The sequence below is a fragment of the Eutrigla gurnardus genome (assembly GCF_963514095.1).
Source record: "Eutrigla gurnardus genome assembly, chromosome: 17".
In the NCBI taxonomy this organism is placed as follows: domain Eukaryota; kingdom Metazoa; phylum Chordata; class Actinopteri; order Perciformes; family Triglidae; genus Eutrigla; species Eutrigla gurnardus.
In genome coordinates, this window is record NC_139928.1 from 10,212,596 (window position 1) to 10,225,484 (window position 12,889).

The window sequence follows — 12,889 nt, forward strand, 5'->3', positions numbered from 1 at the left end:
TATCTACATTGTGACATTTTAATTACATTTTTATGACTCTTTTATTGTCGACTATAATGACATTTTATTGCATATTATAAAATAAAAACATTTACGCCAATTTTATGGCACAATGAGATTTGTTAACCCTTTTTATGACATGATAGTAAACTATGACATTTTTATGACATACCATTTTTTTATGGTAAATTACTTTGTTTTTAATGTAATGCTATAGTTTGATTTTTTAATTATTTTTTCATTTCATGACTGATATATGACTCGATCCATCCATGAATCTATAAATAACCACGAGCGTGTCCCTTGAGTGGTAGAAGATCTTATTGTAATCTTTGGCATTGTCACATACTCTGACTTCTCCAAAACGCGGAATTGTTTTCTCAAATGCTGTTTCCAATGTCATGGTTGATTACAACCTCAACACTTCCACATTTCTCTTCGACAGTGGAACTGAAATGATGTAATATAACAATATTTCTCAGGCAACGGTTTACATCTATGTCTGAAAATCAAACACAGCATTATCAAACAGGCACAATAACTTCAGTTTAGCAAGAGCAATGTAGTTTTAATGGGCTTGAGTAAATTCTGCTGAATGGGCAGCTAGAGGGACATTCTTCGTGTGCGCTGCTTTACATGTTTCCACAGGACACAAGAACAACTCAGTTATTATGTGAGAAATGAAAATAGTCAACTGCCACATTAAAATGTCCCCATTGGAATCAATTAAAAAAAAAGGGGGAGGGGAAAAGACATTTTATAATTTAATAACTTTCATCCAGGAAACTAAACAAAAAGGGTTAAAACATATTTCTTAAAAATGCTAACAAAAAGAATAAGATCACAGAGTTAGGTTTTGTTTGGTTGAGAGAAGAATCATGGTCAGAGGCACTGGTTTGGGAGGGGGAGAAAGCTACCCTCGACAACTGGACATCATCCTTTCCTTTGAGTATCAGAGACGAGAGCTTTCTCTGAAAATGACATAAACAGACATAATAACACAGGCAGAGGTATGGCCAGATCTCCACATTCAGAAGATTCAGAGTATCACACTCCCAATTACAGTAAGCTGGAGAGGAGCGAGTCCTCCCGTATGGAAAATTGCAGTTTGAGGTCCAACTCTTCAGAGTAATCTTGTAGTGACAGGGTAAGCAGTTCAATGGCGCCCTCTTTGTGTAGAGCAGGGTGCTACAGTTAAATATCTTGAGTAACAGGACCCAACAAAATGAATGAGACAGGCATAAGGTATATGAGATAGCATAGAGCATCAGCATAGACAGGACTGAAGTGGCACAGATGACAGGTAAAGAGACAGAGTATAAGGTATTTGTGACTGCAAGTGTCACAGTCCACATGTGCAATTTTTTAGCCGACAGCAGCTCCAGCGGCACTCCACCAGAAACTGTTGATTCCACCCTCTGATCCCAAGTCAGTTTTTAAACTTTATTTCTCAGGTGTAAGAGGCCAACTGGCTTGTTCACAGGTCGTTGGGGTTGACGATGGTGAAGTCAGAGTCCTTGCTGTGGGTGGAGCCCTCGTCTGGGCTGGAAGAGCCCGAGGTGATGCCGGCCATTAGCGGGTCATGGAAGATCCCAGCTGCACCCTCAGGCTCCATTCGCACCAAGCCGCGGCCCCGCCGGATCGGAGGGGTGCGCTCAGCTCCAGCCTTCTCCGCTCCTCCCTCGGCAGCCAGCAGGTCTCCATCCTGGCACACGAGGATGTAGTCATCCCAGTTCTTGCCCTCGGAGCCGAGGCAAGATGCCATCTGCACACGAGAGATGGTTAAATGTATCGGTGTATATTTATTGTGTTAGCAAAAATTCTATCCTCTTACTTTAAATTTTGGCCGATGCTATTGTTACACAGGTGTCAGTAGCCATCAATGCTATTTGCACCAACTTTTGTTGCCTAAACTTAACCAAGTAGTTTTGTTGCCCAAACCAAACCGTGTGATTTTGTTGCCTAAATCTAACAAAGTAGATTTTTTATTTATTTATTTTTTTGCCTAAACTTAGCCAAACTGTGACTAAAAACAAGGAGTCAGCTAATAGTTTGTCTCATCTTTGCTCATAGGGTGAAAGTCCCATGATTGACCCAAACATCCACAACAAAAACTCCTCCACCATCACACTCTGTTACCGTTTATACTACTAGGAGGCAGGAGATTAGCTGGCCTGGTGTAAACAGTTGACATGGGTGCAAATAGACACTGGGTTAAATGATTTACCCATTGTATTCTAGTGCAGCATGTGGATGCAGAAGGTGTGTACATAAATCAAGGCTCTAACTACTACTGCTTATTTGGCACCAAAGTTCAATGCATTCAAATGCAACAAAACCCTGTTTTATTTTGTTGTAATACTGATGGAGGTGCAGAGCTCTAATTCCAGCAGCCTAAAAGAGGACTGATCGGCAATTAACCTGTTGCTCAGGTGGGGTCACTGGCTGCTCCTCCTCTTTCTTCTCCTTCCTCTCCTCCTTCTTCTCCTCCTCCTCCTTCTCCTCCTCCTTCTCCTCCTCCTCCTTCTTCTCCTCCTCCTCCTCTTCCTTCTCCTCCTCCTCCTTCTTCTCCTCCTCCTCCTCCTCCGTGCTCAGGCTCCCATCCACATCAGAGTTCCGGCTTCGCCTGCTGTTTCCTTGTTGTTGGCGCTCACCACGGTGAATGTTGGCACTCAGAGCAGTTTCAGCGGCTGCTGTGGAGGTGTAGTGATCGTCAGCAATGGCGATCTCCTCGTTCTCCTCGGCCTCCAGCTGGCTTTGGTTGAAGCGCAGCGCCCCCTTAAGGATGTCTTTGATCTGACAGGATGCAGGGCAACACGCCAATGTTACAGAAACAGACAAAAAGAGAAGAAGACACGCTTATAAAAGAGTACAACTACAAAAACAAATCACAGACACTAATGCACTTGCTCAGACCCACCTGTTTGAGTCCAGCCAGTGACACCAGGACTTCATCCTCCTTCTCCAGGTGTTCTTGGAGAATCACTTCCTGGATTTTACCTGTGGAGACATAATATGAGGTAACCCATAAGCTATACAACAACTGACAAAATTCCCTAATCAGATGGATGAATTATTGTAAAAAAATGGAAACACATTTTAAACATTGAGCTGGAACCCCCCCAAAACACTTATTTGCTACTTAATAAACACAGCAGCACAGTACTGCATCTTAAATGTCATCAGAAGTCCCGTGATAGAGCAGAAACTGTAGCATCCAAAAATGTGCACTGAGTTCTTGCTTATAAGCCAGAGCAACCACGGATACAAACACCAAAATAAACAAATACGTTGCAAAAAATCTTATAAAAAGACAAAATATGAGAAAAATGAGCACAACACAGGGATTTGTACCCATGAAATAAAATTCTTCAGACAAACTTAAATGTTATATGTAAATATGATTATTTAAATAATGTGCTGGATTTACTTATTTAAGACACTAACACACAACGTCTCCTTTAAAAAAAAAAAGTGCATAGTATTTGAATCAATGTTTGAGATGGAGATAATATGGAGACTTGACCATTTGTTGCTGGTGTACGTTTCTAGGTGTTGTACTCACAGATGTGAGTGTTCATCATCTTGGCACAGTATTTGCTCATGGCCTCCAGGTCGTTGATCTGGCCCTGCAGGAACGACACCTGGGCCTCCAGGTCCCCCTCCTGCTGTAAAAGCAGATGCAAGCAAAAAGGAACTTGGTAAGCGAAGAGACAAGGAACCCACTGAGGAGGGATTAGGGTTGTAATTGTGAGAGATGAAGATGAAGAAGTGAGACAAACAGAGAATAAAACATGCAGACGGTGTGCCTGGGAACAGCTCACCGACTCCTTCTTGCCCAGGGTCTTGCTGTGGGAGCGAGAGCGAGTGATGTTGAAAAACGTCTCTTTCTTGGTGGCGGAGAGGGGCGGAGATGAAGTGCTGACATCACTCCCTCTGGAAGTAGGAAGAGGCGGGGAGGAGATGGATTGAGCCCGCCCACCAGAGAGGCTTTCTATGCTGGGAGAGGCGCTGACTGTGCTGGAGCTTCGGCCTGAAAAAGGGACAGAAAGAGGGAGGACAGAAGACAAAATATGAACACAATATGAATGTGAACAACTTACAATCAAAAATACTAACATATCATCTCAAATTGTTACATACGTTTGCATCAGTCCAACACTGCTTGAGCATGGACGTTCATTCCCGACATTGGGATTAGTGTGTGTCATAAAATAATTTCATTTTAAATTAAGGAGTAGAAGGGACAATAATATCGTGCAATAATTGGAATGATCCGTTAACTTTAAAAGTATAAAGGCAAAATTGTTACATATAAAAAGTTAGAATAAATGCATTACATTTGCATTTAAATGATGCATTAATTTTAAAATCAGATGGCTGAATTCATTTCTTTTTAAACTGAAAAAAAAAAAAAAGATTTAAAGATGTGTAATTTTATGTTGACGAGTCAGGTGGAGTCAGAGCTCCTGCTGCTGGTCTGTGAATGATGTTCATTAATGAATCGTTTAATGCAAATGTATTATAATTTTAAAATATATATATATATTTTTTGCATGTATTAATTGCGTATAACTGTTCAAAGCCCCCGTAGAAGAAGAAGAAACAACGCTTCTTTGCATTTTCTTTGTAAAGGCAGGCGACAGGCAAAATGTGCAAACACGTGACACAACAACAACATTCACAGAAACCGACTTAAAACAAAGCATGCACACATTCAAAGCAATGCTGGCAGCAGACTCCACAACAAGTTTTATAATATCAATTTACTTTCCACTGATGTGGCAAACTGTGATCTCCCTCTGCTGGTCAAAGTTGACTATTGCATGCTCTTGATTGGAATGTTAATTTTGTGCAATGTGTACCTTATTAGCTGCTAGTTAAGCAGCTGGAACAATGAATGACAAGCTTGTGTGCAGACATGCATTAGCAGGGTCACGAAGAATGGACAGGGGGGAGTCACACAAGCAGTTGCTATGGTAGCAATTACCTTGTGTGTCAGTGTGAGTCTGAGCTTGGAGGGAGACCTGAGAGATTCCACCTGAAACTACATCTAACAGACAGGGGATTCAAAGCTGATGCTGCAACACCCATAACAACCGACGTTTGCAGATAATCTGCACTGGTGTTAATCTGTACATGCAGGTAATCCACAAATTGCATAACAGCCCACAAAAATGCGACTGTGCGCGTCACGGAGCTCACCTTTGCTGAGGTGGACAGGCATGCTCTCGGATTTGAGCAGGCGGTAGTGCTGAGTGTGGGCGTGGCTTTGGGTCTGCGGTGGGCCGTGGCTGGATGTGGGCTCGGCCAGAGGGTGAGGCGCGGTGGGCGCGGGTGCCGTTGCGGGGGAAGTTGATGAGGAGGAGGAAGAGGAGGAGTGTACCTCGCTGTTGATCGGCGAGATGCCGCCAGACCCGCCCGATATTGCTGGAGCGATAAGCTTCCTGCCAAAGCTCAGCAGGCTGCTGGAGACCTTGTTGATGTTAAGGGGCGCCGCTTTTGTACCTGGACCAGAGCTGGAAAGACAAAAGTACATTGACACGAAGAAGAAGAAACCACTTTACACGTTTTCCAACAGACAAAAAGCAAACATGTGAAATTGATCCCTTTTGCATTTAGGAGCTAGTTGCTGTCACCCTAAAGTCACAGAGCACTCTTCATGCTTGTGCTAACAAGACCATTTGTCAAATCAGCTCCTACTTGCAACTAGTTTGCTGTGAAATCTGCTACGACCTTTGATCTTAGAGAGAAGAACAATTGTGTGTGTGTTTTTACCGCGTCCTGTTCATCAGGTCAGCTCCTCTTGTATTGTAGTAATCCAGGTTCTGCTGGAACTGGTAGTTGACCGGTCGTGGATAGTTCTACAAAAGGAGGGACAGAATAAACATTTTGATATATTTGTTAGTACATTTAGAAAAAGGTCTCTCTGGTGTGTGTGTGTGTCTGAGATAAACAGATTAAACAGCTCAGCCTAACCTGAGTGCACGCATCACCACATAAACAAGCATAAACAAAATGAGTGCCTCGATATTTCTGAGTCAGTACATGAGCAACGGGCTTTCTCCCCCCCCCCCCTTCAATAGGGATGATGCCGTCTCCCCCCTGGGTGTTACTGTGAAGTAGACGTGCTGCGACACGGCTGTTCACCTGGGGGACACACTGTCACGTCGGATCAGCACCTTCCTGGACCTTTCATCCCAGGAGAGTAGTGAGGAGTGTACAGTATGGGTCAGTGAACTCAGAGGGGGAACAGAAGACTGTTTGAACCAGGACCAAGTATTAGTGAAGTGTGTGTGTGTGTGTGTGTGTGTGTGTGTGTGTGTGTGTGTGTGTGTGTGTGTGTGTGTGTGTGTGTGTGTGTGTGTGTGTGTGTGAGAGAGAGAGAGAGAGAGAGAGAGAGAGAGAGAGAGAGAGAGAGAGAGAGATCCACAGCGAAGCAAGTGTGTGAATGTTTTCTAGGTAGCAGTGTTACTGTTGATGTTTCAATGTCATCCTGCAGAAGATGTTTCTTCAAATGTGCTGGTCCCTGTGCTTCGTATACCAAAGGCATTATGGGTAAAATAGACAGTATTAGTGACATGTGACTATCCCAAACTTTATCTCCAGTAGTATTTAAATGTTGCAGATTGCACAAAATGTAACACGCACATACGACTTCCCCTTTCTTGTTAACCATAATGAACTGGTCCATTGCCTGCAGCTGTGCCTCATGTATCTACAGTAAGTGCGTTAAAATCACTCTCATATGTCACCGCTCAAGTGTGACACTGAAAGCCAATTTTAACTTCACTTTTCACACTCAAGCATTTTTCACACGGCAATAACATATTTTGGTCTACGCTAAACTAATATAACCCACAGTTTTTGTGTGCGTGGGTAAGTGTTCACTTCTGCAACAAGAGAGATGGTTCCGTTAGAGCAGTATCTCTTCTGTGATAATGACTGAATAGTTCTCAATTTCTCTTCTCCATTTGAACTTGTGACTGGTCCGGCATAAGAAAGTGTTTAGTACATCACATAGGGACTTTCAGGGAAATGGAAAAGCAACAAAACCACAGCCTTTGATCTCAGAAACCAAATCAACACGTACAGTAATGACAGTGCAATAATATTCATTACTTATGTTCGTGAGGTCGTTTGCTTACTTTGGGATCTCGGAGAAAAAGAGCCTTTTGCAGCAGGGAGTTAATGTCTCCTAACGGAGGGTAGTGCATTAGCAGGCCCAGGCAGGTTTGGAAGTTACTAGCAATGACTGAAACAGACAGAGCAACAAATGCAATATTAGTGACGCTGTGCGACGATTAGAAATCTAACCTCAGAATTCATTCAAAAATAAAGCATGTTATTGGATTGGCATTCAGAATTCTGCAGAATTTCAGAATTAGTTTATAAATCTGAGAGCTCTCTGCCCTGCATGAACACGATAAACGGACACTCGCGTATTAATGAATGCACCCAGACTTCCTCAAACATGATTGCATATAGGTTCAAATGGGTGCCATACCACAAAACTTGGCAGGCGAGTGATCACACGACTGCATCACACTTCATCCAGCGTACAATCAAGTGTCAAAAATGATTTTCTCCAAAGCGTTCTCATCCTCTGATAAACAACTTCCTGTTCCAAGGACACTTATAGTAACACTGTACTTAACACTCTAATTAACAGCACTGCAGTTCTAATGATTAACAACATCACTATCTGTTGTGTTTGCAACTGAGAACTTTGTTTTTCAGTTTTCCTTTCAAAAGGTATGCTTGGATACGAGATGGAAGATAGTTTTCTGAAATGCTGCATGCAGCTTCCTTGGCATCGGTTCTATAGCAGCAGAGATTCAAAGTCTTACTTTAAGACAGTTAAGCAGAGACGACCGGGGATGTTTGTCAACATTAGAGCTGAAACCCCATCTAGTGTGGCGGCTAAGACCTACCGTATTCTATTTAAAGCAATATGACTCCATCTGATTAAATGAGGTGGAGTAAATCGCATTCTTCCAGTTAAGTGTTTCTTATGAAATTACCCGCTGCAAAGGCAACACATGGCGTTATTGGATTATTTCAGTGATAAATGGAGCATACGAGCATCTCGGATGTACAGCAGCATGGCCACAAAGATGTAGTCCACCAGGTCCAGAGTGATGCTGTCAGCAAACAGGGCGTCCCAGACCACCAGAAGGTCCTGGAGCGGGAACTCGCGGCCGAACAGCAGGCGTACCCACCGTCTGCAGGACAGGCAAACATATGGAGAGAGAGAGAGAGAAACAAGGTATTTGTGTACAGCTGAGGGTCCAAATATTAGAAGCACCGAACTACAGGTTTAAATACTGACATGCCGTAGATTTGTGGGGCGATCTCCAGGCGGTTGACGTGCATGTGTAGTTCAATGTCGTGCTTCTTCACCAGCTGGTCCTGGATGCGGTTGACTTTGGTCACTATGGCAACGGACGGCCCCGAGTCCTGGGGCCGTGCGAACGGGATGCTCGTCAGCATCTCCTCCTTACCCTGGACAGTAATTATTATGTAATGTATGCATAGTGATGAATCGGTTTAACATATTATAGGGACTAATGGAATGAGAAGCATCAGTCAGAGCGAGCTGTTGGATGAAGAGCTGCTGCCGACAAGTCGCACTCTTCCAACTTCTCTACGACCAAGTCAAGGTCAAGTGTTGGCTGTAACATTCCATCGCACTTGCAGTTGCCCTGGCAACCACGGTTGTATCCTCAAACTAACCAGGACTGAAACCCTATTAATAGCGTTTTGTCAGCATACAAAGAATAACGTGTCGGGTCTTCTCTGCAGTCATTAGGGCAATCAGCGGATATCGTGTTGGAACGCACAACCAATTATTGTAATTACGATGTCAAAAGCAGTTCTTCAGATCACACTGACCTTCCTCACTTCCCTCTCATAGCTGGAGAACCACGGCTCTGCCGTCTCCATCAGCTGTGAGAACAAGGCGCTGTAGAGGGAAGATGGAGAGGGAGAGATAAATGACGAGCAAACAAAGAGGCGACAACAGACATGTCAGCCAATTCAAGTGATTTGAAAAGTAATAACATTTCCGAATATAAACACTCGTTTCTCATCCGATATTAGGAGTGAACTCACTAGGCATCGTGCTCAAGAAACTCTGGGTTCAACAGACACTTCATCTCCTCACTGTGAGAAACAGGGAAAAAATGATTTGATGCCAAATGTATGCAGAAATAGTTTTGGCTACTGAAGTACAGGCAGGTCTAAAAGGTGTTTATGGAAATGAGGAACTGACCTGGGGCTGGCCGTCTCGCTGGCGTGCTGGAAGGCTTGATGGTCACAGTGCAGCACAAACACTATGGGGGCCAGCAACTCGTGCATCCCCTACAGACGGGGGAGAAGGGAGCGTAAGACATGAAAAGGGCAGCGAAGAGAGAAAATGATGGTTCATTTATGGTCAGTCTTTCTTTAATAGTGATGCACGAGGTTTCTAATCCGCGATGACAGCTTTAATCTAGATATCGTTAGCCACTGCCCGGCCGTGTGTCACTTCCAGTTTGCAGAGAAGATGCTTTACTGGGCGTCTACTTATTCACTGGCACCGGTTACAGACAGACGCTGATCATGATTAGGTTACAAAGGCATTTTGCTGTTTTGTCTGAGCTCACTGGGCGCTGAGAAGCCCACACACAGATATACAGACCGCCAACATGATGGATCCGTAAGAAAACATTTACTTCAATCATCAGGTTCGTTTTTTTTGATTCTTCAAATATACAAATGGTAATTTTGTGGGTAGTATTCGTTTAAGTTCTGTGAATGAGCTGACAATGCATTAATCCTACCTGTTTATACAACAATTGTTCATTTTCTCTGGCAAAACAGAAGAGAATGTCCGTCAGCTTGGTCCTCACATCGTCATCCTGGAAGTAACGGATCTCAGGGAACCTGACACACACAGAAAGACATGCTTCATGTTGACACCAGAGAGATTTTCAAAAAGGATAGTAATACAAATAAACAGAACGATGGTGATACTGACGTTCTCAACACATCCTGTTTGATCATCCCCTTCAGCTCTTTATCTTGGAAGAACTTGTTCCACAAGCTCTGAAAAGGAGAATAAAAGATAAGATATGTATGAAGATATATATATATGGAATTGTATCCTTGTCTGCAGACAGTTTCACATTTTTCCCCATTTACCTGTGTAATTTACTTACTTATTACCAGCAATTTATTTGAATTAATCAACAGGAAGTGTACCAATTGAACACCGTCTCTATTTCCTCTATAATTAGTACCAAATTACATATTCCTTTCCAGAAAACATCTGAGGAACCTTCCTACACGCCAATAATGGCTCTTGTTTACTATTATTATCACCGTGGCTTTCTGGGTGCATGTCATCACCAAATCAGAAATTACGAGTGTAAAATGAATTGGGGGGATGAAAAATGAACGTATGAAACTAAATTCGTTTTTTTTTTCAATCATTTAAGAAACGTTATTAATTGCCTAATCCAAAATCAATTCATAATTCATAATTACTTAAAAATATATGCTAATGAACCAACATTAATGAATTCCCGAAATAGTGTAATTATTGCAACACAGTCTGGAGGGAAAGCATTGGGGTCACATTTTGCATGCAAATATGGAGCAAATGACGAACAGAGAGAGAAAGAGACGAAGCACAGTCGCACACAATCAGACACTCACTCCTTCATCCTGGGACAGCGGGTTGTTGACAACCAGATCCTGCTGGCCTGCAGCCTTGCGAGGGTTAGTGATGTGCTGTGACGAGGAAAAACACCACAAATATGTCAATAACATTCACAGATCAGACATCAGTTGCACAGTCAGAAATACACAGGCATATGGTGAACTAAAGGAGCAGTTAGAAGGTCTATTTGGTTTTAAAAAAATAAGAAAATGTATTTCTGACCACCATAAAAAAAAAAAAATCAAGGAGATTTAAATCAGAGGCAGGCTAACCATCTCTTTGATCTTCTCATACTGGGCCCGGAGCTCCCTGGTCTTGTTGATCCACTGGCCCTTGTCTTCTGGAAGAGCATCCAGGTACAGCTGCGGACACACATGTTCTTATAAGTCACACACATGCAGACACTTCACACTTTCAAAACTCCACCGTTTCCAACAAAGAAGGTACGCAAGCTGCCAAAACGGCTGTCTTAAATGAGCCAGGGAAAGTGCCAAAGCCACTTTAATGAAACTGGATAGGACTGCTTGATCCACTTGGCAGTTACCTTCCAACATACGCTCCGAAAGCGGCTGCTCCTCAGTCGACCGTTGATGCCTGCCTGCCGGATCTTGGCCAGGTAATTACTGTTGAGGAACAAGTCGTCCCATTCTTTCCTGTGACGAGGCGGGGAGGCAGAGGACGAGGAGATTTATGAGCTTCTCAACCTAAATTGGGCACGGTATTCCATCTAATGTGTCACCCAGCTGTAAAGCAGGAGGGCCGAGCAGCGGGCTGGGCCAAGGGTTTATGGTACACCCACACGGGAAAATAGTGGAAACACTCACCTGTACGAAAGGAAGGTTGACTGAGACTGTGAGTAAGTGCTGCTGTCAAGAGAGCCTCCTGTTAATGCAGACACAGACACAACCACAAGGGGGAGACGTAAACACCAGTGCAACGGAGTGAAACTAGAAATAAATAATAAATCTTAAAAAAAAAAAAAAAAAAACCTAACCTAAAAGCATAACCTTTGACATCTACCATAATAAAAGGAACAAATCTATCTACTGCTGTCAAATGACCAATCAGTTATTTTGGGGGTTTATTTCTCGAGTCATGTGCTGCAGCAACAAAGGGCCAGAAGCAGAGAACATGACGACGGAGAGTAAAGCACCATACTGCTCTTCGTCTTTATTGGCGGTAATGAGCCTAATTTGGCCTGCAGGTGAACATGCATTCAAGTCAGAGAGCTGTCTATCAACATTAGTTACAGGAGTAGATCATTCCACAGGGACACTCAGCATGAATATTCATCAGTTCCACAACATGCCAGCCCCCAACATCTTCTCTCCCTCTCCCTCTCAGACGTAAACATAAAAAGACAAAAACACCCTCAGCCCGCGGCCGTTGCCTGCCATGTCTGACTCACACTGAGCTCCAAATTCCTTTTTTATCATCTCGTATATCTAGAACTTGAGGTTATCGTGACTCTCTCTTTTACTCTGTGCCTCATCTCCTGGTCAGATCCTTTGTATCCATCGCTCCTCTTAGTGTAAGACTTGGTTTCATACTGGCTGGTGTTCTTTTATGAAGTGGTTTAACAAAACCAGCCGGGCACCAAATTAAGCACAGTCCCGACATGACAGAAACCCCAGAACGATTTGAGTCTCGGCACTAAGATGGCTTTGCCACACGTTGTGTTTGAGAATTAAATCCTATTGTAGTCTACTGTGAGAACTGACGTACTGCTGCGGTTCTTGTTGAAGTTATTCAGCGGGTCGAAGCCCGTCTCCTGCTGCTCGTCAGTCTGGAGCGGGTGGCGGGTCTCGAAATTGGGGTGCTGCATATCCGCAACCCAGCCGGACCTGAAGAAAGTAAAAGAAGACCAGAGAGAAATCAAGAAAAAAGGAAGAAAGAAATTGGAAATAAATCACAGGTTAGAGCAACAGAACAGCTAGCAGGTCAGTTGGATCAAGACTGTGGGCCTACCCTCAGTCAAAGCTTAGAAAAATACACACATTCTAAGTGATAAAACACAATAGCGTCTACTGATAGGGAAACTGACCTTTGATCGGGGCTTTGCTGACAGGCATCTGTTCTTAAAGAAAACGCTGCACCTTTAAACCGGGTGTCCAATCAGTTGATAGTAAATATAGTCAATTGAAGCATTCAATTTTAAAATCAATTGCACTTCCTGCATGGAGA

At 43.3% G+C, this 12,889-nt stretch overlaps 1 protein-coding gene across 4 annotated transcripts; it reads right to left on the bottom strand.

Annotated features, from left to right (window-relative positions):
• Window positions 1-458: 458 nt before the first annotated feature.
• tbc1d5 (TBC1 domain family, member 5) lies at window positions 459-12,543 on the bottom strand. 4 transcript variants are annotated; one of them, XM_084032997.1, is made up of 21 exons: window positions 12,431-12,543; window positions 11,530-11,587; window positions 11,250-11,358; window positions 10,978-11,067; window positions 10,702-10,776; window positions 10,022-10,089; window positions 9,825-9,927; window positions 9,275-9,363; window positions 9,115-9,165; window positions 8,896-8,965; window positions 8,333-8,505; window positions 8,083-8,225; window positions 7,149-7,255; window positions 5,779-5,864; window positions 5,206-5,519; window positions 4,991-5,053; window positions 3,825-4,033; window positions 3,566-3,665; window positions 2,921-3,000; window positions 2,422-2,796; window positions 459-1,765 (listed from the first exon to the last, which is right to left on the bottom strand). In XM_084032997.1, exons 1-21 carry the CDS (start codon window positions 12,528-12,530, stop codon window positions 1,478-1,480), a joined length of 2,751 nt encoding a protein of 916 aa, XP_083889123.1. In that variant the 5' UTR covers window positions 12,531-12,543; the 3' UTR covers window positions 459-1,477. The 4 variants fall into 4 exon arrangements, with proteins under 4 accessions (XP_083889123.1, XP_083889122.1, XP_083889125.1 ...); XM_084032996.1 differs by having other exon boundaries at window positions 3,566-3,668; XM_084032999.1 differs by lacking the exon at window positions 4,991-5,053 and having other exon boundaries at window positions 460-1,765.
• Window positions 12,544-12,889: the final 346 nt, after the last annotated feature.

Coding starts and splice junctions, on each gene's coding strand:
- tbc1d5 (XM_084032996.1), bottom strand. CDS start 12,530: ATGCAGCACCCCAATTTCGAGACCCGCCACCCGCTCCAGACTGACGAG. Junction 5,054..5,205: donor GCCTGTCCACCTCAGCAAAG/GTGAGCTCCGTG, acceptor CCTGTCTGTTAG/ATGTAGTTTCAGGTGGAATC. Junction 3,669..3,824: donor CCCTGGGCAAGAAGGAGTCG/GTGAGCTGTTCC, acceptor CTGCTTTTACAG/CAGGAGGGGGACCTGGAGGC.